Source organism: Oreochromis aureus, linkage group 17, assembly GCF_013358895.1.
Source record: "Oreochromis aureus strain Israel breed Guangdong linkage group 17, ZZ_aureus, whole genome shotgun sequence".
NCBI classification, from domain to species: domain Eukaryota; kingdom Metazoa; phylum Chordata; class Actinopteri; order Cichliformes; family Cichlidae; genus Oreochromis; species Oreochromis aureus.
The window spans coordinates 4,526,657-4,553,864 of record NC_052958.1 but is presented as its reverse complement, the minus strand read 5'-3'; the positions used below and the strand labels follow the sequence as shown (position 1 = coordinate 4,553,864).

The 27,208-nt window shown below is 42.6% G+C and overlaps 1 protein-coding gene across 9 annotated transcripts in view; it reads right to left on the bottom strand.

Moving 5' to 3' along the window:
* Positions 1–3,303: 3,303 nt before the first annotated feature.
* Positions 3,304–27,208, bottom strand: part of sox5 (SRY-box transcription factor 5) — a 249,566-nt gene continuing 225,661 nt past the window's right edge. For 5 of the 9 annotated variants that reach the window (XM_039601285.1, XM_039601287.1, XM_031758484.2 and 2 more), the window contains 7 exons: positions 20,645–20,809; positions 14,778–14,979; positions 10,829–11,004; positions 7,816–7,918; positions 7,131–7,304; positions 5,975–6,191; positions 3,304–4,342 (listed from right to left, as the gene is read on the bottom strand). In XM_039601285.1, coding sequence (XP_039457219.1) covers positions 4,045–4,342; positions 5,975–6,191; positions 7,131–7,304; positions 7,816–7,918; positions 10,829–11,004; positions 14,778–14,979; positions 20,645–20,809 — 1,335 coding nt within the window. In that variant the 3' untranslated portion in view covers positions 3,304–4,044. The remainder of the gene's footprint in view (positions 4,343–5,974; positions 6,192–7,130; positions 7,305–7,815; positions 7,919–10,828; positions 11,005–14,777; positions 14,980–20,644; positions 20,810–27,208) is intronic. The other 4 variants (XM_031758485.2, XM_031758488.2, XM_039601288.1 and 1 more) reach the window with 3 other exon arrangements.

Sequence of the window (27,208 nt, the reverse complement as noted above, 5' to 3'; positions counted from 1 at the left end):
GTGGAGGCATGAACATCCCCAACCTTCTTAAGCGAGCATCAATTAAAGATTTCACTTTTGAAACTGGTGACAGCAGCACAGCCAGCACTCTGACAGCCTGGGGAGGCTTATATGGACACTGTGAATATAGGCTACTCTTCTTCTTTTTATGATTAGTGCATGGACACGCGCACACACACACACACATTTCATCACTTACACCCCCCTCCAGCCCGTCTCCCCGTGTTCCCTTGTTGTGCTTAATTAGGTTATCAGGTTGCTAGTGGGCCATGATTCTTCTCCACGCCTCCCAGCTGGCCCTCTGATTGGAGGGGCAAGAAGGTGGACTTGGCATAATTAACACGTTGTTATGGAGATGATTGAATCGTTTGGCGACACATGGGCTCACATTAAGCCACTTTAGAAAGAGGACTGAAGAAACGTCCACAATCCCAGCACTACTACTTTAAAAAGTTGTCTGTCTGCTCGTGTGTTTATGCTGTGGTGTGTTCACTGCACTATACCTTAAAAACAGAGGGGGGAAAGTGGTAGTGTACATTTGTATGTTGGTGTTGGGAACTGTAAAGCCATGGTGTGAATGTGTGGAGGAAAAGAAGTGACCAGGACCAGCACAAGTTTTTTTTACTGAACACATTGCTGTCTTTATTAGAGCCTTGTCTGGCAGTAATACTGAAAAAAAGTGAACTTAGAACAGATGGTGGTGGCAGCCCACGGCTTTTTTTCCCCTGTTTTTCTTTATTTCTTTGATATTTTTCTTCTTTTTTTGTGCGAGCGCTGTGACTCTTGCTTTTTCTGTGGCATGGATAACATCAATAAAAGAGACAGTAGGGAGAGGAAGAAAAAAAAGAAATATACAACTTATATTACACTGTGTTATGAACAAAATATAAATCTATAACTCTATGTTATATTTACATAATTATCTTTCTTGAATTTTCAAGTTGAGATGGTAAGATATTTTTTTGTTTACTAGTAATAATTCTTACTTTGTTTTGAGCTCCACTCATGACTTTGATTGTCTTAAATAATATCATCATCATCATTTTCATTGTCTTGATATGGGGACGGACCTTGCCAGCAGGGATGACTGATCTCTTAATGCCCCACCCAAACACCCACCATCCTGATAATGTTTAAAAAAATGGACTTATTCATTTAGTCCCCTCTTTCCAGCATGGGGTTCAACAAAGGTGTGATAACAGGGGTGACTATACAGCGAAATTAAGACCCAGAAGCTTGTTATGTGGCATGTAGGAAACATCTATAAGCGAGAATGTGACATATAACAGCACACCTGAAGAGCAGTCATGGCTCCTGTAGCATCGTGTGGAGCTCAAACAAAGCAAAGGGCTCCTGATGAAGATACTGCAGACCCACACGCGCACACAGTGGAACAGCCTTGGTGGATCGCAGTAAACACTGCTTTCTCATGATTAAAAAAAAGTCACTGCTATCACAAAAAACAAAAACAACAACAACAAAAAAAACCGTCTATATACAGGATTTTTTTTTCAAGAAACAAAAAGGACAGCATAGGATTTGTTTGGTTGTCATAATAATCTCTTCATTTGAAATGTGCCTGTATGTGGTGTATCTGCACATTTGGGATGTACTGATATATCGGTTGAATATACTATCAGCCAATACTGACCTCCGTAGACAGGTATTGGCAAATAGGTTTTATTTGGATTAATTCTTTAAAATATCCAATAAAAGACTCTAAAACTGGTGTATTTCTTTAAAAAGAATTTCATTGCTTCACTGGTAAAAAAGGGGTGTTAAATCCCCCCCCCCCAAAAAAATACATATATATATATAAATGGCTGATATATCGGCCTAATATCGTTAATGGCTGATATTCAATCCTGCTGATTTCAGGATATTAACAAGACATCCTTTATTCTGAATGTTCAAAAAATGTGTGATGAAAATCTGCAAGACTTTCAAATAGGTCAGTATATTTTTGTACAAAAGAAAGACACTGAAAAAATATTGGTATTGGCTGTCAGCTACATTATAAACATCAGTGTTGGTATTGGCCCAGAATTTCATCGGTGCATCCTCCAGTGCGTGCACGTGTGTGTGTGTGTGTGTGTGTGTGTGTGTGTGGATCCATGCCAAAGATGTTCCACTGTGTCGCAGTGAGGCAGCCAAACTAGTAAACGGGGACGGGTCTCTGTTCACAGAAAAAGTGACAAACCAAAAACATGTAAAAATTTAAAAAAAAAAGAAGAAGAGGAAATTCACATTATACATTATGATAATCATTACAAATAAAATTATAATAACAATATAAAATCATGTTCTTCTTCTCTGACTGCACAGAGTCTGAGTGCTTCTTAGAAATGGGTTCGGACATGATAAAAAGGGTTACGTCTTCAGTTCGGACGAAGGCTGGCGTCCATGTCTATCAGTCCAGCTCACCCGCCCGCAGAGGATTAATAGGAGGGGATCAAAAATAAAATAACATAAAATAAAATAGCAAAACAAAGCAAGGTAAAATGACAACTTTTTGTTTAGATCTAAATACCTACCAGCTAAATAGAATAATGCTTCATTGACTGTTTCATATGGTCATAAAAACCCAATAAAGAGGAGAAAAATAAATTATACTGTACATAACTTACTAAACTTAGGAAACGTTGACCATCCTTATAATTATTGTTAATAATATTATTAGACTAGAGGCAGTTTGAAGAGAAATAATAAAATACAGTATTCAAATACAAACAGAAACACTGACTGGCTGACTTCACCTCAGCTCCGCCCACTGCAATACAGCAGGACAACATTGATTGGAGGGTGGGGGGTTAGGAAAACACTGGACAGAACACAGTGTGTGTGTGTGTGTTACAGGAAATAACAGCAGCAGCATTAGTTGCCTGTCTTTCTGCAGTATTATTAGCTTTCATTTTGCGAGCGCGTGTGCAAACGTCCAATGGTGGCGCACACACACTGACACACACTCGCACTGTTGGGATGTTTCGAGCGAAGTCGCACTGATGTGTGGGGTTTTTTTGCCCTGGACGAGATCGAGATAGAGGGATGGAGCGAGAAGAAAACCGGTGGATTGTCTCGCAACACAGTGCTTTTGTTTCTGCTCCGTGACGCCAGAGAGACTTCCCTTTGCTGCAACCCGCCCCTCCCTGCCCACCGAAAATCCACTCAAAGTGGGACAGTCCACTTTGTGCTGGTCAGTCCCGGCTGGACCGTCCCATTTGATTCCGTGCGATGCAAGGAGGGGAGGGGGGGTAAGCGGGCGGTCACAAAAAAAACACAAAGGGGGAGAAAAATTGTGGGGGGTTGCTGACAGCACACTGCGAGGTTGAAGAAAAGATATCTTTTTGTTAAAAATAAATGTCTCATGTCTTTCAGGTGCTTTACAACAAAAGGGGAAAAAAGAAAAGTCTCTTTTTTCTATTATTATTCAAACTTGTAGCACAAAAACAACAAATCACATTCACAAGCCACTTATTGGCACCGTGTACCTGAGTGAGAATATTATAGAACCAAAGAACAAAAAAAGCTGTTTTCTTTTTAAAAATGTCTCTTGATAATAAACAGGTCCGCCATCTTAAAGTGTCATGTTAGCCTTTGACAGGTCCTCTGTTTTTCAGTTTTTCTTCAACAAACGGGACTAAAAGGTTGCTTTCTGAGAGCCATGTTGCTTTCTCTTCACTCGTGGCATTACACTCTAACACCTGCAGTACTATGTGGGTATTCCTCAGCGAGCTTCAGAACTGCCTTGGTCGTCTCTTCCTCCAGTCAGTGTGTAACAGTCAGTGTGAGTGACAGGTCCTGTGCTTCAGTTGATTGATCAGAAGATGCTGGTATCAGGACTCCAGGGGGAGAGGAAGGGGAGGGGAGTGGATCTGGCTCTGTTAGAAGAGTCCATGTTAGTCGGGGGGGAGGGGGCGGTGAAATTGGTTCCAAAGCGATTGGCAAAAGCGAAAGGTTTCTTCCTGATTGGTGGGGATTTTGTGAGATTAACCAGCGGTGATTGGCTTACAAAAAAAAAAAAAAGCAGGCGGTGCTGATGCCGTCCTATTGGGTGATATGGTTCTCGTTATCGCTGGCGTAGTCGCCATCTTCGTCCTCGTAGTCGAAGTCGTCGTACACGTCGCCGTTGCTGTCGTCTAGCCGGAGCTCCTCCTCCTTGATTCGCGGCTCCTCCCCCTTGAGGCCGGGCATGCTGGGGTTCTGGTGGTGGTTGGCGTTGGGCTCGGGGCTGCTGGACATGCTTGAGTGCTCTGAGGGCATCTGGGGTGAGGGCATCCCCGCCATGGATAGGGCACCTGGGTAAACGACGCCTGCAGAAGACAAGGGCAGCTGACCCTGCTGCCTGCACACACAGAGGAAGGAGGCTGTCAGCACATGACAGGCAGCGCTCACACTTTTGAAATCACATAAATGTTGAGATCCTTCCCTGAACAGTGACTCTCTCTCTTTGAACCATTAAGAAAATTATTACACATATGGGGTAAAACTAAATCCCTTTCATATCTATGTGGTAAATATAAACCTACAGCCTGTGTGCTGTTAGCTTAGCTTCTCATTAAAACTGGAATTGAGAGAAAACTGACAGTTTGACGGTTTCAGTCTTTTCTGCTCAAGCACCAACAGTGATTCTTAAAGCGTCACGTCTGAAATCTCTGACATTTACAGTCAGTGTGTTTATAAACTGAGTGCATGTTCTCAGTTAAACACTCAGAAACAGCTCTTACTTTCTGAACACAATATTGCGCTTGATGTGGATGAAACCTCATGGCCTGACCCACACAGAACGCACGATTTATCCTGATATGTTTTTGGAACAAACGTTTTTTCCTTTTTTACAGAAAAGAAAAAAGAACTTAACCACATTCAATCTGTAATGTTTGGACTATACATCCATACTTTACACATCTGGATACCTGTGTGCCCACATAAGTATATGACCAAACGCTAAAGCAAACGGCTTCGCCATGTACACAAAACAGGCACATTTGTAATTTTTACTCTACACTGTTTATAGTTAAAGCCAAGCGTGTTTATTCAAATGATGGTTTATGTTTCATGCAGAAAGACAAAACTGATTTATTTCTCTCATAAGATTTTAGTTTTTGGAACAATGGTTTGATTTAGCGAGAGAGTTTTTGTTTTTTTGTTGTTGTTTTTTGTTTCTACAACTTTTAGTTTCAAATACAGGATCTAAGCATATATTAATTTTATATGTTATTAATTTTAATAAAACTGTAAAGGGACAAACAAAATCTTCCTATGGGCAACCATAAGGTTCAATTCTAAGTGGATAAAACCTTATAAAGCATATAAAACTGTAGCTGTTGCTTCTCTTGAACAATTTTTTAGGAAAATGAAAAAAAATCGAAAAAATCACATAAAAGATAATATTAAAAAAAAAACATCCAAACAAAATTGTGCATTTTGTGCTTATTATCTCATAACACTCACTGCGACCCCTTGTGAGAAAAGTACGCCTGCATCCTTGAGTTTAATTTTTGATATTATTATTATTATTATTATTTAAAAGAATTGTATTTAAAAACTCTCAAAATAGGAAATTTAAATCACACTAAAGGAGAACACCTCCTGCTTTTGTTTATAACTAATTCAGCATCTTGTTGTCACGCCTGTTCTGACACAAAATTCAATTTGTTAAAGTGAGGGGCGGGCCTCGCTGCAGGTAGGCTGCAAACAACAAAAGGAAATTATGCAATTATGCGCTGACTTGCTTTCTGTAAATTTCTGCTGCGATCCTTTTTTGTTAGTAATTCATTAAAAAATACAAAATTGATTGATTGTTTTTTTAGGCATTTGATGTGACAGGAAAACAAAGAAAAAAAAAACAGTAAGTCATTTAAAATATGAAGTACAAAGCCAAACAGATGCCCCAAAAAAGTAATTGTTAATTCCAGTTTTCTTACCAAAAAAACAAACAACCAAACAAACAAACAAAAAAAGCCAACCCACTCACCCCACACTGAAGTACTGTCTCATTTCCTGCCTGCGGGACCTCATGATGGCCTTGTACTCGCCGATGCGCAGCTTCTTGCCGTCCACCAGGCAGGTGCGTTTGGGCCGTGGCTTGTACTTGTAGTCGGGGTATTTTTCCAGGTGCTGCTTGCTGAGCCGAGCCTGCTCCTCGTAGTACGGCTGCTTCTCCAGGTTGGTCATGGCTTTCCAGCGTGAGCCTGCACACACAGAGCATGTATTGTTAGGGATGGCTGCGTGTCTTTGGAAAAAATAAAATGAAAAAAGGCGGATGGGGGGTTTCCAAAGAGAGCTTTTGTCTAAGGGAGTAAAACTGTGAAATGTGATCAAAGAGCAAGACGACAAATAACAGCACAGAGACGAACGATAATGAAACGCTGGCATCGATGTCGCTGCACTGTGAGCGCCACTGAGATAATGTTGGACGTTTCACCCGGAAAGAGAACGCATAGAGCGCTAAAGGAGGTTAATGAGGGGAGCAGCGGGGACGACAGGTACTCATCTCAGCTAATGAGGACTTCACTTAACCTGCTGTCATCTCTCAGCTCAGTTTCTACTTGTAGCATCAGCGCCCTGCATGTGTGTGTGGGTGTAATCTTGAGCATGTCTTCCCCCTGTGTGTTTCATATCTGGTCTGAATTTGCACTTGACTACTGTATGTTTAATGGTTAAAAGCTGTCAGCGCTTGGCTGTTCGCTCTCTCGGTCTTTCTCTCTCTGTGTTCTGCGATCTGTTAGCAATCGAGAGAGAGAGGGAGAGGGAGGGAGAGGGAGAGAGAGGAGGCTTATTAAAACCAGATTTCCCTGTGTTATAAAACGCTTAGGAGCTCTTTAAAATGTCAGGGCCGATCCCGGCGGTCTGGGGGAAATGTCAGGCGGCCTCGCGCTGCTTGTTTAATGCATAATGAATTATATCATCATTTGTCGAAGCTGTGCTCTCCCTAACCGTTCATTAACAGCGCTTACACAATGCCACTGCTTGTAAGGAAATCACAATTAGTGTGTGTGTGAGAGTGTTTGTTTAAGAAAATGGAAAATACAACTCACACCGGTCTTCCTTCTCTAGGGTTATTCACATGAAAGGATGGAGCAAAGCCACTTGTCATTCACACCATGCGAGTGTAGGTGTGTGATTTTTACCAAGGATCTTGCTGATGTTGGAGTTGTGCATGTCGGGGAAGGCCTGGAGGATCTTTCGCCTCTCGTCCTTGGCCCAGACCATGAAGGCGTTCATCGGCCTTTTGATGTGTGGCTCGCTGCTGCTACGACCCCGAGACTCTCGGAATATCCTGGAGTCCGACACGCTGGGAGAGCCTGGGGAAGGGAGAACCCAGAAACCCAGGGGGTCAAACATTAAGCTAAATAAATATCACAAAAAAATGTTTTTCTCATATTATAAAAAAGCCTGCCTGACTCACTGATCACAAGTTTGGGAGGACAGCGACTACAGAGTATTACTCTGTATGCTCAAGTTCATAGAAAGCTAACGGTTATTTTCTCTTTTATTCAGGAAAAAACCAAAAAACGTAATTATGAAAATTGTTGACATCATTAAAAGTCTTTCAAATCTTCATTACTCTATCGCGGAACAATCAGTGAGCAAAATATCGTGGTGAAACCACAGATAAACAGCAAATTGGTAAATATGACCTCATTTGCAGGCAGGCTGATATCAGTTAATATAAATATTTGGCAGATATACGGTACCAGCCCTGGAAGACTTTCATCTTCTTGTCATCTTTCATCAACACTCACAGCCTTTTTCTCAGTTTAGCGACTCCATGAATAAACTGTGCATGCCGTGTGTGCGTGTGTGTTTCCCTACCGTCAGAGTCTCCACTCATGGTGAAGTCCAGCATGGCGTGGCTGAACTTGTTCTCGGCCTGCTGCTTCAGCTGTTGACTCAGACTCTCCAAGGCAGCTTTGTCCTAAACAACACAAACAGTTCACAGTTGCGGTCGGTCAGTGACTGAGTCAGGGAATATGTGAATGAATGAAACCACAAACCTGCAGTGATGCCGAACAATTTCCTTTTGCACCCACAACAAGTCATTCTTGTGACTGACTCTCTGTCTCTGATTTCATAACTATGAAAAGCAACGACTGTCTAATGTTTAAATGTGTCACAGTTTCAGTGACCGGAGAAGCCGACTCTCTGTCGAGAGATGAGAAATTCAGCAATATTCCTCATACTCTCCTTTGATCTGAAACAAATCTGTTTATTTATCGTTTTTCTATCAATACAGAGGCTGCAGACAAATGACGGTTGTAATTTAAGTAGAAAGGCAGTTTGTGTTTTGGTTCATTTCGGTGTCAGTTTGTGGAAGCATCAAATTGTTTGAGTGCGTTACGCCCGCATGCTTGAACACACATCTGTGTGTATGTTTGCATGTGCAAGAATGTTGATTACATTTACTCCTATCTGGATGTTTACCGCTTTGTGTGTACACTGCATATTCTGTGTGTACAATGGATTGTGCGAGTGTGTGTCTGCGTGTGTGTGGCGACTCCTGGCAGCCACCTGCGAGAGTGGAGTGCTGCGGCTTGCCTCTCTCTTGCAGAGGCCCCCAAGGGTCGACGCATTAGAGAGAGAGAGAACGAGAGAGTGCAGCACAGACGAGAGCGAGGCCACGCCGCACGGCCCCCTGGGTATTTATTACAACCAATAAAAGGCTGATTTACTGAGCATTTACATGCTTAATGCAAGCAGCCGGCACACTCTGCGCTAGAACTTGACTGCAGACGAGCACACACGCTCGCACACACGTACACAGAAGCGCACCAGCACGAGCGTTTTACAGTTTAATTATACGATTAGGAGCGCTACCCAAAACACTGTCGTCTTCTAAAACAACCTTCCAAAAAGTGTCCCTCTCCATTTACATGTGACCCTGACGAGCTGGCTGGCTAGATGGAGGGAGGGCAGAATGATAATGAAATGCATTTTCTCTGTTTTTAGTCCAATAGAGTTTAATTGTTAGCGATAATTTCCTCCCCAGATTGGAATAAATACTGCTAAAAAGACAGGAAGGGAAGTGGGAGAATAAAAGCCAGAGGCGCGCAGCAAAACATGTTTTCGCAAGCCGTTTAAAAAGTATTTTATTTGGAATTTTGTATGTTTTTATAAACGCTCAATAACCTGCCAATGGGTTGGAATTATCCAGCCATTCTGCATGCAAATCAGAAGTATTTAAAGAATCTTCCCCATGTTGGACAAATGAAAGCCTCATTCAAACTTACACAAAAAAATAAGAGAGCACAAAGTGTGCTTCTCACTTTTAGATCGTAAGATTAAATGTGCTGTTTCGAATGGTTTTATGCCGTGTGTGTGTGTGTGTGTGTGTGTGTGTGTGAGAGAGGCAGAGATGGAGATGAACAGGGAGACAGAGTGGATGACAGCCTAGTCTGACATTAAGCCCCAGTATAGTACATGAGAAAAGTGGATTGAATGGCTGACACTGGAGCCAAAACACAAAGTAGCGACAAAACTAATCCTGTGTGTGTATCATGGATGACACTGTTGTATGTGAACGACGGGAGCTCGCCTGTTTCGCACAAAGCCAAAGGGAACAGGAGTCAAGGTGAGCGTGTGAGGATGCAAACGAGTTGTGATTTACAAAAAAATATTCCCAGCGCTGAAACTAAAAATGCTTTATAGTAACAGGATTGCATGTCAAAAAAATGAAATGTAAAACATATATATTCAGAATTTCTTTTTAGTAATATGATATTCAACAATTCTCCTGTTTCTATTAATAAGTAATTATTATATGATTCCGCAGTACAACTGATATCACAAAATTAACCCCAATAATAACAGGAACTTAAACTGATCTAACGAGACATGACAAATGTCAGTTTTTAGCACCTAAATGTCTCCACGTAAGGAACAAACTATAAAATATCTTCCCTTACCCGCTGGTATAATTATCATATTTCCAGTTCTCACTGGTTATAGTCATGTGAAATGCAGTATGTTACTATCTGTGTACAATGCAGAGATCAGTGTGGGTTAGACACTTTGAAATGTGTCACATCAAAGTAAAAAAAAAAAAAATGCAAAAGAAAGAGAGGGATAGAGCTGTTGAATGTCAGCAGTGCAGATGCTTCCAGCACGCTGTTACCCTGCATGTGTGCACGTGTGTGTGTGTGTGTTTGTGTGTGTGTGCGCACCAGCTGACTCCCAATGTGTTTAACAAATAACCACAATTTGGCCACGCTGCCGAGGAGCCGGCGCCGTCATTTCACATTACCGTCTCCTTGACGCTCTGCTCTGCCACACACACACACACTCACTCACACACAGCCCTGCAGTGCGCCTTACAGACACACTCATTACCTCTGAGATGCCTCTGGTTTTACCTTATCTGGCCCTGTTTAGCTTCAACACATTTCAGCAAGAGCATTGTACACCGATTTACCTCCTACATAGTGCAGCGAGGATGGCATATGGCAAGACAAATTATTACACGCTGACAATGAGACGGTACAGCTTGTGATGACTTTGGAGAGTCGGGTGGATTTACAGTATGTGTTCAGTCCCAACAATTCAGATTTTTGTTTTTTTTCCTGGTTTAAAAATTGTATTTATTTGTAAGAATCCCCATACACTTAACTTAACTGAACACTTTGCCATAGAAATAAGGTAACAATTAGTCTTTTCATGTAATATATAACATCATTTCCACTCCATTTTCTGTTACAGTGTAATCAGTCGACTTTGATTTAGTGTGACAAAAGAAACCATTAACAAAATGCAGAAGTAAAATAAACCTTTGATCAGCTGTCACACTCGCCTGTCATGTCCTGTTACGTAGATGCAGTTTAATGTGCTTTACCTTGTCTGAGCGGCCGTTGTTGAGGCTGAGGTTGCTGACGGCTGCCACCTTGGCATCCAGCACCTGCTGCTCTCTCTTCAGCTGCTCCTTCATCTGCCGAGCCTCGGCGAAGGCCTTGGTCACCGCCTCGTGGTCGTTCAGGTATGCTGTCGAAGACAGCGACGACAACAAGTCTGCTGAGGCGCAAAGACGGCAAGAGACGGAGACACACGCACACAAACACACACACAGAGGACAATCAATTAATGTGGATAATCATTAGTGAGTGAATATGTAGGTGGGACTCATGTTGAGCATCTTCATTTCCTTTATTTCCTTTACAAGAAAAACACTGAATAGCATTTTGCTTTAACAGTTGAGCTCGGACGGGAAAATTAATATGTCTTGAGCGTGTGCTTGTTTATTTTTAGGGACCTGGCAGGAGGTTTTTCATGCAGAATAAATCTTCTTCTGAACCGTGAGGTAAAGACATTAACATACACTTGATGAGGGGACTTTGCCAGAGCATCTGTGTATGCCTCTCTCTGTGTGTAGACTCGCACACTCACACAAACTGACCATTTGACTGTTGAGTTGTGGATGTGAGTCAGAGAGCGCCCCTAGGTAGCCTTGTTGCAAGCTGCCCACCACCTCCCACCTGCCATCAGCCTTAAACACACACACACAAACACACAGCCACTCTAAACCACTCAATATCCTTTAAACGACATTAAAACACACTTTCGCACATCTGACGGCTGTGACTCTTTTCATCTGAGCCCTCACAGTCCTGCTTTGAAGAGAGGTGGCCACACTCTTATTACAGCTAAAAAGTCCTGCTAATTTTCCCAGTTGTGAACATCTGCTCTGCAAAGATCAGATCTCCCCACTCCTTCTCACTGCCTATTACTCGTATTATTTCTGCAGCTTAGCCTCTGATGAGGCATCTGCTCTGTGTGCACCGCTATCGCCTCTCCCTATCAGTCGGGTTAGTTCTTAACAAAGAGCCCCGGCTGGCTTATGAGGCCTTTATCTGCGCTAATCCGCACCGCTAATGCCATCTCAGGCCAGATTACCAGCTTCAGATTGGTAATGACAGAGCTGTGAACTCTTTCAGAAGTCATAACCAGAAAATCTGGATGTGGAAAAAAAAGAAAGAAAAGAAAAGAGAAAAAAAGGGTAAGGGGCAGCAGGGTTGGGAGGGGATGGAATAGGAAGAAGACAGAAGGTGATGGAATTGGGTGGCGGTCAATTTTAATCTGGAGTCAAAAAATTTTTTCGTGCCTACAATCGTGTTCATCGCCTAAACTGACTGCAATGCCAGACATCCAGACAAGTAGATGTGACCCAGATAGAGGGGTGGGGTTGGAGGGGGGTCTTGCTCCCTTGCTCAACTTTTTTCTGAAATCTCTGCAGACAAGTGTGATACATTTTAGATCACACACACACACACACACAAAAACCTCATGCAAGAGGTCGGGGGAGCTGCAGCGCTTTATGACAGCGACAGAGACGAATGTGTGATCGTGGTAGAAGTTACAGGAGCTGACAGCACTTCAGTTCAGCTTGAAATGAGGAGATGGACAGACAGACGAAGAGGCAGAAAGAAGACACATGCCTCGAGCTTGATAGGTGTCAGAATTTGAAAGGAAGCAGGACAGTAGGGCGGATATGAGCGACAGACAAACCCAAACTCACACATACTAAAGCCTTCAAAAAAATGTCGACTTTCTCCAGACTTTTTTGTGCTGAACTGTATTTGATTATTAGCACAGCTCCAACATGTAAAAAGTACTTTCATTTTAATTTTCAGCTTTTTGTTTGAGATAGTTTTGACTCACTTTTGTTCAGGAAGCAGCAAAATAACACGGAACAAGCTTTCAGATAGTGATGTAAAAATAAAAACCGCATATCCCGCAGGAATACGGTGGAGCAGAGAAAGAAAAAAGCTCATTTTATGATTTCTATAGTCTTAAAGAGTTGACCTGAGAGCAGATGACTGAATTCAAATAACCTGAAAAAGGCAGACATAATCTGCACCATCCTGACAAACAACTCGCTTCCACATCAAAACAACCACCTCTCGACTCTATCCCAATTGGTCTGCTCCTTCCATCCCTGATAAACTACGTAACAGGAATCCCAATGCGGCTGTGAGTTGTAATAACAAACGCTCTGGCGACCGGCTAAACTCAGTGGCAACAGATGGGACCATGAGCTGCAACATAACTGGGATCTGACACACTGGTCCCCACGCTCAAATAATTCAACAGGGATCACACACAAACTTTAAACACTGTAATCCATTTTTCTGAACAAAAAACATCTGGGACTGAAAATCCACTAATCTGATATTAAATCCGCCGATTTGTTGAAAAACAGTGAGATTAGCCGGGAAGTCGGAAAAAAAATGACTAACTGCCTATTGCACAGGAGGAGGAGGTGGTGGTGCTGGGATTGTGTTTGTGTGCGAGTGTGTAAGAGCCTTTGTGTGTGTCTGAGTGAATGTTTGAGTGCGTGTGCTGTCATTGTGTCATTAATGCTGGGTGTTTGCGCTGTCCCGGCTCATGTAAGAGGCTTGTCTAATCTCATTGGTGATACCTCCTGTCTGTCATGCACTCCTCTCTTTATTATTCCCCCGCTTAGTTGCATGGAGGGGAAAAAAAAGTGCTAATCCCCATCTCTCTCTCTCTCTCTCTTCCCCCCCTTACCTCCTTTCCCTCACTCCTCTGTCTCTTTCAGTCACTAATAAACACATAACAATGAAGCAGCCCCGCGGGCAAATAGCGACATGGAAGAAAAGCACAAACACACTAATTATAGCCTGTTACATATGTGTAATATTTGAACTATCAGTGGTGCGTGAAAAATGGATTAAGAGTACAAAATAGTGATTCATTTATGTCATATTTTGTACGTGTGCATATGGCCGGGTCTGATTATGGTACTGGCACTCGCAACAATGGCACCACTGCGAGAAGAACGCTATTCTTGTCATCAGAGCTATAACTGTTTTTCTAAAAGAAGTTTATTGTCGTTGTGGGAACAACTTCCAAGCACCTTTCACAGGAGAGCATTGAAATACACAAGTGCTTATGGAACTGTGGTAAACATCCACTGACAACTTATTGGCAGAATAAGAATTCATTGTTTAGATCAGGGACACCAAAACATGGCTACAAGTTACATCTCCTATGCTTTAAATGGCTTTGCTTCAAATTACATCGAGGGCTTATCAAACCAACTGTATATTCTGGGGCATTCACTAATATCACTGAACGAGGCTCTGCTGGTTATTTTGAGGTTTCTTCCTGTAAACTGAGGTGAATGGGTTTGCCATCAGAGCTCCCAAACTGTGCAGCAGTCCCCGTGAGTCACCACTCAGGTGAATCTCTTCATAATACATTCTTTATACCGAAACGATTTTTTAAATGAAAGTTGTGACGCTTTTTATTATCACGTTTTCTCGTGATTTGTTTATTTATGTTACGATCCTGGGATGTTTTTATGACTTGTGGTTTTCTTTTTTTCTTTTTTCGATGCTCTAAGTCTTCCTGCAAAGCACTATGTAATTTTGTTAAATACAAACTTGATCAGTTAATGTTTATTTTTGGTCCATTAACCTATGAGCAAGTATGTGGTTTAAATAATAAACATGCACAACAAAAATACTTTGCTCTAAACACTGAATATCCCAACTTTTGCCCAGATAAAATGGCTTATCTGGTCTGTGTAATCCTGTGTAAACATACCTGTAGTGAGTTCAGCACCTGTCCCCATCAATGTGGAAACTGGAGTACCAGTTGCCCCTCAGTCCAAGAAAAATAGATATTTTGGTATATTTTGGTTTAACTATTTTACATCTATGTGGGTATCTAGCTTTGCAGGAGTATGTCATCAGCACAGTCTAAAATGCTGTGATTGTTTTTGTGTGTGTGGTGTGAATGTGTGAGCACTTAAATCCACTTACCAATTGAGCTGACTCTGGTCGGTGGTCCTCCAATGCTGGAGGGGGCAACGCTGTGCTTCATGGAGGCGGGGTCCAGCTTGTTCGCAGCAGCAGCAGCAGCAGCAGCCGGCACCTGTGGGGAAGTTGGGGGGGAGTTGGGTGACTTTCTCTCGGATGCCTTAGGCTTGGCCGACAGGTTCAGTGGCTGTGCACCCTCACTGTCCTGCAAAAACCAAAACAGCACAGTTTCGCCTGCTGTGACCACCGAAGGAATTTGGAAGCGGGAGGCGCGGGGACCACCCTCGCCCTCCCCTCACCGAGACCACTTTCAAAGGAGGCGTGCTAATCAAACGGGAGCCCATGCACAGCAATCTGAGGCAAGCCCGGGCGGGACGGATCACAAGGTGCATGCCACTGCCCCTTTCCAAACAGCTCGCAATAAGCGAAAAGATAAAACATAAAAATAACGGCACACACAAAAATAAATATTTGCATATTCTGGTGCGAACCACTGACATTTACATGCAAAATAACCGACTTCCTGTCACAGCAAACTCGACCTTCAAACAAGGCAGTTCATGCACGTGCACACTCCACATGCAGGCTCCGGCAAACATGCACTATGGTGCTTCACATGCTACAAAAAACCAAACACACGAGGACGAGAAACACCTTGAACTCATTCGTAAAACTGCAGTCTTTCACAGAGAAAAACACCTCCCTCAGAGAGTCTTTAGAGGTGTGAGAGTCTTAAGACACTGAACAGAGGGCTGTCTGTCACTTCAATGTGCACTTGGTCCATTAGAAACGGGGGGACGTTCATGGTCGGGAGTGTGCGTGTGTGTGGGGAAAAGCAAAGAAGCCCTTTCTGCCTCACCCAAAAACGCACCCATAGCACCTAACAAACAATCAATACGATTCTTAAAGCAGCTGGTTTTTGAGGTCCATTTTGTTAACAATATTTATCTGAGATAAACACTCCACTTCCTATTACTCATACTGCACAAACCTGAGCTGCAATTAAACCAGAGGAGCAGAAGGGGGCGCTCGTAAGATGGCCCTCAATTAATAGGAGTTAATGGAGCTAAAACAAATTTTCTCAATCTGATTTTTATTTTTAGACCAAAATATTTCACTATTTTAACTTTTTAGAAAATATGTCCGAGCTGAAATAGAATAACATAAAGTCCTTTTACTTCCTTAAAGGGAAACGGAGTTGTCCGATAAAAATGAGAGCATTTTGCTAATGTGTGTTGATGGGTCATTAAGGTTAATAAGACAAAACATAACAACTAAAGCATGGTTAAAATGAAAGAACTACATGCGTACAAGAAGCAGCTAGTGGGGGAGGTTGACTGATTGCTATCATGTGGCTGCTCGTAGAAATTCTCTGCCGCTGCACATTTCGTGAGTGAAATCAAAATGGTGCATGCTGTAACGTGGCTTGTGGTGTTGTGACATCCCAAAGATATTTGAGTACAAATAAACCTGACAAAAATCTAAAAGTGGAGACCACCTTCTATTGGAAACAGAGAACATTTTTGGAAAAAAAAAAGTTTACTCCAAAAATTTTTACATGTAACGATCCATTCGTTCTGTACAATCTTCTGAGCACCCCGCATGAAATCGGAAATCCAGACACTGAAAAACGTAAAGTATTCCTAAATTGTTTGATTCGATTAAATTCCCTCATCCATCTATCACTGTGTTGCTCGGCGCACAGCAACATCCTCAACACAACAGACAGCGCTCCTTAAGTAAATCGCCATGTGGACCACCACTGTTATCATGTTAACTGTCATGGCAACATCAAACCCCTGCTGACGACCTAATCCAATCAGGAGGAACCTTAGAAGGTCACATGACAGGAAGGAAGAATTAGATCGCAGAGGGGCCAGATGTACACAAACCACTCTGTGTAATTAAAACTCCACAATTAAAAGCCAGACACAACATGAGGGGATGGACGGCTTAACGGGTCAGCCAGCTAAAGGCACACAACAGAGTCAAAATGAGGCCTACAAATACAGTTTGCTTGGTTGTTTCGCAACATTCAGCTTGTGTATACTTTGGAAAACAGGATAAAAGAGAAATTTTGCCATTACAGGTGCAGCAAAATTTAAGCCTTACAGCAGAGAGAATAGAGACATTATTTGTCCTTATTTTCTGGTCATTAGTCTAATTGCTGCTTAGGCAAAGTAGAAACTGGCATACAGTGGAAAAGAGAAACTATTGTGTGTATGTGTGTGGTATATTCACTCATTAAGGCCGACTTTCCCTGATTCCCACTCCTTGAGTCTTACTAAGCCTTATGAGCCCCTCACAACTCAATTAAGCCTTTCCAATTAAGCCCCCTACATGTGTACGTGTTCATGCATGTGCGTGAGTGTGTGTGCGCGCGATGAGGCCTAACCGGATTGTCCTTCATTAGGAGGGGTGGGGTGGGTTGGGGGGTGGGGGCTTTCTAAATAGATGGAGGACCCCCCAAAGATGCCTTCAGTGAGACAATGGGCCGGAGAAGATGAGGAGAGAAAGGAGAAAACTGAGGAGGATCTTCTCAATCCTGACCCATATTATGGTGGGCTTTGGCTTGGAACGTGTTTGAATATTTATTACAAATAGATAATGCCTATGCCTCTTGTACAGTGGATTGGGGGAGTTTCCCTTCACTCCAAGCCAAATCCTGTGGTGGGAAGGTGGCCAACCTGCATTATGCCAGTGTGGAGGAATTAGTTTAGACAGTGGAGCTGAGAGGCTTGGACCGACTTGTTTGTGTGTGTGTGTGTGTGTGTGTGTGTGTGTGTGTGTGTGTGCACGCGTGTCACTGTAAGACATTGTTCAACAAGCTCTAAATCTCATGACAGTGTGTGTGTGTGTTTATGTGTGTGTGTGAGGCCTCTAAAGCCTCTGAAAGGCTTGGAATCTTGAATTAATACAATTGCTTTTGTGTCTCTCTTGGCTGATGAAACAGTCTCCAGCTTTGAGACCGAAAACATGCAGAGTGACAGTGAGAGCCAGAGGGACACAGAGAGACAGAGGAGAAGCAGAAGGGGAGAGATAACACGTATAAAAGTGTGTGTGTCTGTGTGTGTGTGGGCTGTATTTCACTTCTGTGGATGCCGACATGTGAAAGCGACATCAGGGTTCTGCATCTTATCGCAGGAGCTGACGGTTCAATTAACAGGACAAGTGTGTGTGCCACTACCGTTTATCCCAGTCAGGCCTGCGTGCATGTGTGTAGGTGTAGAGGGGTGTGTGTGTGTGTGTGTGGGGGGTGCTAACGACAAGACCCTTAAATGTGCCTTTCACTCTTCATCTTTCCTCTCTTCCGCATCTCTTTCTTCCCTTCCAGCTATAAGTGACTGTTCAGATATTAATTACACTGTCATAGTTTCCTGTGTGGCGCACACTCAAATTAACTTGTTGATTTGTGGATTTTTCTCCAATCATACAGGAGTTTTGAAGATAAAACGGGCAGGAGTATCGAACACAATATACTTCTATTATTTGAGTAAATGATCTGCATATGTGCACTCTTAAATAATGAAGCACAGTATTATGAATTATAGCAAATTACTGCCGACCCCCGAGGGTCTCCTGAATCCACTTTAAGAAGCACTATACTAGGCTATCAAGGTTTCACAAAGAGAATTCTGTACCCACTGATAATGCACATCACCATTAAAAGGATAAATAAGCAATGTGCAGAAAACATATTATTGCATGATCAAATAGTCTCAAATAGGAATGCAGTATTGAAGCAAGTTATGTTTGGTGCATTGAAACACAACATTGTGTGGGTCTGTATGCATGCCTGTCTACATCTGAAGATCCACTCTTGCATATAAGAAAGCTGCATGTAATTGCAGCTGCAGTGACTTGACCGTGTGTGTGTGGGTTCTAGTTGGTGCCTAGCTCTACACCTGTGTGTGCATGTGTGCTTTTTTTTTTTTTTTTTTAATGTATGTGTGTTTGTCCGTGTCTCACCCGAGGGTAAAGCACTTAAGCAGTGTGAGCCTGAGTCCAAACAGCTGTGAGCAGAGGTGGGCAGTGGGCCTTTAAATGACTAGAGACCTGAGATAGAGCCCACAGGGAGAGCACACCACTGAAATATACATGTCACTCGACTAGAGAGAGAGAGAAAGAGTGTTAAAGGGAATCAGTGAGAGCACCTCAGTGGTCAGCCTGAAAGAGAGAAAGAGGAAGAAGAAATCAAGAAAGAAAACTCTCCAAAGCACTTATCTAATGTTTGTGAACAGCTCTGTGGTCAGTCTGCGATTTTGCCTCTATGGAGACTGTCGGGGTCCGCCTTGGTCCACTCCCCAGTCAGCCACTCCCGCTGGACTGGGGAGGCCATTACGACTCCCTGCTTCTCCTCCACCACAGGCCACAGCACTTGCCTGTCCTCCATATATATGGTAATAACGTGTGTGACAGTGGGGGCAGGATGGTAGAATGAGTGTGTGTGTGTGTGTGTGTGTGTGTGTGTGTGTGTGTGTGTGTGTGTGTGTGTGTATGTGATGGAGATGTAGGGAGGGGCTGATGGACAAGGAAGTAGGGGTGCAAGCTCTGGGGTCAACCACATGCTTTAATATGTGTCATGAACCAGTCCTGTTTGAGGGTGAATGTGTGTGTGTGTAAGTAAACACAGGGGTTGAAACAGGACAAGAACAACATAGAAATGAACAGAAATGAAAAAGCTAGAAGTAGCGAAAAAAGATGTGGAAGTGGAAATAAAGAGGAGTGGAAAGAAGTGTTTAGGAAAGGCAAAGGAAAGGAGAAGGAAGGCAGAAGAAGAGGAAACTGGGAAGCTTTAATTTATGTGGCAACAAATGTGAAATCAGCTTGTCCAACTTGGTGGGATTTTGATAGCCGAGTCTTACTTATAGACACAGTGTCTGTGTTTGTGATTGACCATAACATTTATGAGGGTCACAGAGTGTACAGAGGGTGGTAGGAGGCATGGCTGTGTGTGTGTGTGTGTGTGTGTGTGTGTGTGTGTGTGTGTGTGTGTGTGTGTGTGTGTGTGTGTGTGTGTGTGTGAGAGAGAGAGAGAGAGGTGGTCTGTGTCCCAATGGCCAACCAGATATTCATAGAATTCCACTTGGATGGTCACAAGGCTTCTCCTCGCCCCTATTGGGCAGCCAGCCGAGAAAACGGCAGAAGCACCAATACATCCTGAATTCCGACCAGATACCAGCTGGAGGTTTCTGATAAACCTTTGGTGTTTGAGGTGAGCTGACCGAGGACCAAGTTGTACTAAGGTGCAGAATAGAATGAGAAGCAGATCGCTGCTTGGGGCTGTTCTTTGATAAGAGAAAAAAAACATAAAAATGTGGCTGCAACACTTGGGGACACATTTTTCAGCTCATGCACTGGAAGTCATTCACTCTCAGCCAGCGTGGTTACACCGGAAAGGCCAGCGTGTACGCAGTTTGAGTAATTAGGCTGCTAAAGCCTTTTTGAGCTTTAATTGACTGGATTTTTTTTCCCCCTGAATGAACTGGAAGAATTTACCCGACGCAGTAAGAATATTTCAACTAGCATCAAGAATTTTTCAAGGAACACAAACTGATGCTGAATTGAGAAAATAAAACTTATGGAAAATACTTCCACAGACAGAAAGCTGAAATATTCCACTGACAGCTTTCTTGCAAACTTGTCGAAAAATAACACTTTAGTGATATCAGAGACAGGAATTTGAAAAGCAGATGTGATTGCTAATTAAAAACTTCAGAAATTAAATGTTATTTCCTAAGCTGTGGATTTTTTTTTTTTAAAACATTCATCAAGTCGTGCTCGTTATTGACGAAGAAACCTTGTTAGCCAGCTTTCAAACCACAAAAACATGCGCACACACACAGATTGTTACTTTTCTTCTTTCTTACCTTGGTTTTGTTTGGTAGCGGGGAGCTGCGGCCCTTGTCACTCTGTGAATGTGTGTTGGTGGGTGGCGAGTGCGTGCCCAGGTTGGCTTGGGGAGGAAGGCTGCCTCCGTGCTGCTTGGCCCCAGGGGAAACCTGCATGGCTGCTAGCTGAGCAGCATACAACTGCTGCAAGGTCAGAGAGAGACAGGTAGAGAGACAGGGACAGGAGGGGGAGACAGGATAGAGGCAAGAGTTGGGTCGGTGGGACAGTAAGAAAAGGAGAAGAGAGGGGGTAAAAAGAGAGGGGAGGAGGAGGAGAAAAAAGGAGAAGAAAGGATGACATGAATAAATGAATAGTCAGGAGCACAAAAAAAAAGAAAAGAAAAGAAAAAGGCGGCTAAAAAGCTCTGGAAGGAGAGGCCATTAGTGGCCCGGCCTCTGTCTGTGTGACAGAAAGATAGAGTGGGACATCTCCACTGTCAGCCCCCCTCCCACCCCATGGGAGAAGCGCTAACAGCCTCTCTGACAGGCCTCGAGACGGCCATGTCCCCTCTAGGTGCATCGTGGGAGAAAGGCAAACACTCTGGCTATCGAGGTCACGATGGAGAGCCCAGCTCTTGCTCAAGGTAAAAAAAAAAAAAAAAAAAAAAAAAGTGATGATGGAGAAGGAGAGAGAGAGAAATTTGTGACGCTACATGCCAGATGGGACATGCCAGGAGTGTCTTGTGGCCCTGTGATGTTTTTAGTGCGTCGACAATAAGATGCAAAAACAGACGCAAATGTCATGAAATAGGTTTAAAATAAAGATAAATTGATTCAATAACTACAGTAGGAGGCAAAAAAACCCCAAAACACTGTTTTCGCTATTCTTATTTATGTATTTAATTAATTTCCAATTAAATAAAAGCATTATGGTGTGAGCTGCGATGGTGCGAACATACTCTGGGATATTTATGCAATAGCATTGTATCACACAAAACAGTCTCTGGCCAGTATTTCCACAGCAACAGACACAGCATAATATTCACAACTTGGACGAAGCTTCAATATTCATAAATGCCTCTTTCTGTCTTTCTGCTCAAAATCATCCTGCAAAGCTCAATTACTTTCATGTTGGCTAATACAAATCTCTAAGACGCTGGTTTTGTGTTCCTCTGAATTGTTAGTGTTTCCTCTGAAGAGCAACATAATGGTTGTTTTTGCACGAAGTAACTGATGTGTTGTTTTTCTTTTCTTTTCTTTTTTTTTTTTGAATAGTTATAATTGTTATTATTTATTTCTGGTGGAATATTTTTCTGGAAGAAGACCATCCTTTTTTTTTTAGTTTAACTTCCGTCCTTCTGTTGGTGCTTGGCTGCCGGCCACTGGCGTCAAACAAAGGCCTGTTTATGCAAATGGACAAGGAAGAGATGCTGTCACTGCTGTTTCTCTCTGTCCATTTGTACCTCACTCTATCTCTCTTGACAGCCACATTAGCTCCTTCTCCTCTTTGCTATCTTAAACTAAGACATTTATCTCTTTACCAAGGGGGAAAAAAACAGAGACATTCAAACTGGTGGTGCACGCACACACACACACATACACACACACACACACACACACACACACACACACACACACACACACACACACACACACACACACACACACACACACTTGCACAGCGGCATACTTTTTTGGAAGAATCTGATATTTGAATATGAAATAATCTCTTCCCAACTGCCATTCATTCATATAGTACAATATTTACTGGCCAACAATTCAACAGCAGCGCAAAAGCATGTTTTCTATGTTCTCTCTATCTTTTTCTATTACTTTTATTGATTTTCCAAACTTATAATTTCACTCTAAAACAGATACCTGCCATTCCAAGAATTGCATTCAGAGGTAAAATAAATAAATAAATCAAAATACTGTGAAAGGTAACTTCATCCCTGATAAATACTTTTGAGTTATGGAGGGAAAAAAAGGGCAATCCACATTTTTCACTGGCTGTTGAGAGCCTTGCCCCCCCACCCCACCCCCACCAACCACCCACTCTAAAGTGTAAGGCTCTCACACTTTACTGTTTGCTCCTGAGTACAGTGTCTTGTAAGTGTAAAACACACAGAAGCAAGTATTTCTTTTCTGATGAGTATCTGTATAGATTTCTCAAACATGAGTGAAGTACATGATTGAGGTACATAATGTGCACTGGATGTATTGCTGCTGCTGTGAGTTACATGGATGCGGCACAGTTGACCAGCTCGCTGAGATCAGATCAGCCGGTGCTTGTTCATTTCTCTTCAATTAGCTGTACTGTAGCTCCTGCAAAGGAGGGGAAAGCGGGGGGTGTGGGGGTGGACTTCCAGCCGAGCATGAAAACCCCTCACCCCCCCTTCCCTGCTAGCCAAACCCCCCCGGCGAGTGGACCACAGGCGGTGTGTCTCTGTGTGTGTGTGTGTGTCCTGCCATATTCGGACCAGTGGTTCAAAGGCCTCTTTATTTACGGAGTGAATTGAGTTCCATTACAAGGCCAGCTCCCGTCACTCAAAGCCTGCTCAATGGGCCGGCGAGCAATGACACACACACACACACACATACACACACGGTACAGAGGGCAGAGGCACTGTGGAGCGTGCCCAGAGCGTCGCCACAACGACATACATGTCAACAAACAGGAAGTGACAGCGCAAAGCCCCCTGGCGTGACTGGAGGGGTGAACACACACACACACACAGATTGGGTAGGGGGGTGCAATTGCAGTTGCAGGATGAGACTAAAGAATTTGAAATGTCACTTACAACCCAGGCACACTGCTGACCTGTGCACATGTGTACAGCCCTTCCCTCTTTATGTCCCTAATGCCTTAATGTGAGACAAGCAATATGTCAATAGAATTTTTACGTGTGTGTGTGTGTGTGTGTGTGTGTGTCTGACATGAGGTGGGGAGGTGATGGGGGACTGCTGGTGTTCTCTGACTGAAAACATGGGGTCACTCTGTGGTATTAGTAGTACTGACACTATCTTGTGTTTATGTGTGCATCTTCCCTGACACACACAATAAGCTGTGTCCATTCTCTTGTTTTGCTGTTTCTCTTGTCAGCTTAGTCACTGGGGATCTGTGTGTGTCTGTGAATCTTGGTCAATAATCTGCAGCCTTAGACAGATTACAAGTTTGCCTCATCTTTGTTGTCCGGGTACGCGGGCGCCTCAGAGCAGTCTGAGCTCTATTGTTTACGTGGACACGAGGACTATTGTATAGATCTTAATGGATTCTTCTCTGTCTATCTGAGCGTGTTTTTTTCAACCTCACTTGTGGGTTGTTTTGGTACTTAGAGAGAAAAAAAAGAAGACAAGCCTCAGTAAAACTGATAATGAGTCAGAAGCGTCTGACACAAACGCTGTCCGATCTTTACGTCTTATCAACCTCTTCTTCGATTTTGCTTTCGAGCCTTTGTTCTTGTTTGGAAACCTATGTGTGATTGAACTACAATAAACTGAATAAACTGAATAAAAACAACCCACACAGAGAGATTACTTCACCACAATATAGTGGTCAAGTTTAAATAAAATAACTACAATGCTTTCTTTATACCTTGACAGCAAACATCTCAAGTATTTTGGCTATTTCTTTTTCTTTGTGCTCTCTTTAAAGTATTGAATAGAATGAAATAACCAATATTTAGCTTTTACTTTAACATCGCTGGGTTACTTAAAGTGAAAAACTTCTCAACAATGCAGTCTATACTTTATTTTGTAATTTCACCAGAATTTAAAGACGGAATATAAAAACTGCCGCTCAAAGTATGTGGGACTTATACACCAAAATGTTTCTATGAACTCTATTTTCTATAAAAATCTATTTTTCTCTTAAGTGTTCAGAAGTTTTATCTGCTATCCCTGCTGCTCACGGGCTCACGGTGCAATCTCAAAAAGAAATCTCTCAGCACCTCCAACACTGAGGCATCTGAGAAAACTGCTGTGTTGCTATCTTTCTTCCTTCCAGATAAGGTTTTGTAGAAAAAAACGACTTGCGCGATTGATTTCTCGTTTACCTCTCTCATCTGTTCCTCTTTTCCCCCTCCCCTCCTCCCTCTAACCGCCCGTCCGTTGTTCGTCCATCTATGTCTCCGGTGTACAGTGCGGTAATCCAGGACAATATGTTCCAACATCTGCCTCTCCATATGATGCCTGACCCATGCCATTGACCCTCTTTATACCACGCCGCACACACACACACACACTTTGTTGCGCACAAACACACTTTATTCCAGTGCTTACCTCCGTTCCTTCATCTCTTTTTCTCTCTGTTTATCCTTTCAGCTGATCATCCTCTGGTACTTTTGCCTTTTCACCGTTACCTCAAATCTCTCTCTCTCTCTCCCTCACCAGGATAAGTGGATTTTCTTTTCATTTTTCAATTCTCCGTCTGTCCTTCTCAGTCCATTTGTGTGATGTGGATGATATCAATGATATCAAGGGTCAATAGGGAGCCAGATTAACATGCTCTAATGCACAATGTCACACTCATCCCACAGATTAAGATGCTAAATGCCAACCTTGTACACTCCAAAGCCTCCACTGCCTTGAAAAGCTTCTGTAGAGGATTCAGTGTTAAGCTTCTATTGACTTTAAGAGCCACTCTGTTGATTTCTATGAAGGACGGTTCAAACATAGAAAAAAAAGCTTTAAAATCATTGAGTTTAATACATTTTTCTAAGAACTGCACTTATCTCGACACTGTGCTTTTGAAAGGTTTTCTTTCGGTCTTCTTTCTTTCTGTGTGCACATTGGATACACACAGATTAAGCCATTATTCCAAACTTGATTTCTTGCTTCGTATCTACAGTGTATCGGCCGCACGGAACAAGATTCCAAATAGGAATGAGATTTCTGCGATGTCACAATAAAAAAACTGGCACAAAAGAAGTTTCAGTCAGAATCACTTCAGTCTAACGAAAAACATTATTTTTTATCTGCAATTATTTATATCTGGCTGTAAGGCTGTGTTCTGTTTAGAGCAGCAAAATGACCCTCATACAGAACAGAGGAGGCATTAATGACCACAGATGAAGTCACACAGTGTGAACGGAGGAGCTGTGGTGGAGGTGGGTCGCAAAACGGCTTCCAGTTGTGCAGGAAATGTGGGCAAGTTTAAGCAAATACTGCGCTCTGTGTAAGCTTTGGCACTTGGATGCATAAAAATGTATAAAAACTGAGCTATCAGCTTATATGAGCTGACTGCCTGACAACTAACTTTATGCAGGATTGTGTCAAAGTAACATTCTTGTTCATATTATGAACTTTAAGAGAGAATTCATCAATTTAACAGTTCTTTAACTTTAAATTACAAATATGTTTGTTTTTGTACATTTTAGTGGGTTTGCAGAGTCCTATGTCACAGAAAATAGGACACAGTGTTTAAAAGACAGAGGTGTTAGTTAATAACATGCCAACAAAAGATTGTGGGGTTCTGTGTTTTGGCACTTGACAAGGAGCGGAGCCAAGGCGTAACCACAGCCACGACAGACTAAAAGCTGGCCACCCAAGACAACCAGTGGTGAAGCCTATTAGAGGCTACACTCATACTCATAAAACTAGAGTTACATAGAGTAACAGCTGAACAGTTTCTCTGTGGCTGTTGTCCCTACACAGACAGTTTAATAACACTACTGCCCAGTTAGACTACAGCTCTCCTCGAACAGCTTTATCAGCAATAATTAAAACAAAAAATCACATTAGCAACTGCTCAAAGTGAGGGCTACATATAGAAGCTTAATATATGAGTGTATTTAAAGGAAGTATTCATGCCTGCATAGGCAAATAAGTGAGTGAGCAAAAGAAAATCCTGCACCTAGACACTGGAACAGGAAGAATATCCATATCTCAGACTATACTGCTTACAGTTTCATCAATGCAAGCTGCTTGTACAGGAGCCGCTGCTGTTTTTAAACAATAACTTCAGTGATTTATTAGCAGAAAATTAAGAGGGATGTTTAAAATTGCCAGGTACACTAATTTAACCAAATTGAACCAACAAGGTGCCAAATGCAGATTTTGATCCTATATTGTATCAGTGGGTGTATATAATATACCACTTTCCCCAAAGTGAGTCAGTCAGATGTGCTGTGACACCAAAGTTAACGACCTAAACCGGATCAATAGTGCTTAAGATAAGAAAGGCTCTTTGTGGACTGTCAAAAAAGCTCTTTAACTCCTTTTCAAATCAAAATATATTGGATTTGAATTTAATTCAATTCAATTTGGACAACAAATATAGATTCTTCATATTGTTGAAGACTAAACCTTATATCCCAGGCGCACGGGAGGTGTAGCATATATGAGAAGTGTGTGTACAAACTGTAATCACTATGTTTATGTGCGTGTGGTTCAAGTCCAGCCCACATGTTGAAATAACACACCCGTGGGCATGTCTGCATGTTCCCCTGAATGCACCTTAGTTTATTGTCCATTGTATCTGAAAATCTTTCATTTTCTGTCTTCATTTGTGTATGCGTGTCGGCTGAATGGGTTCACTCGTGTCTTCCCCGCCAAACCGCTGTGTTGCCGTGGCGACCCGAGGCCCGAGCTAACTGTCATGTC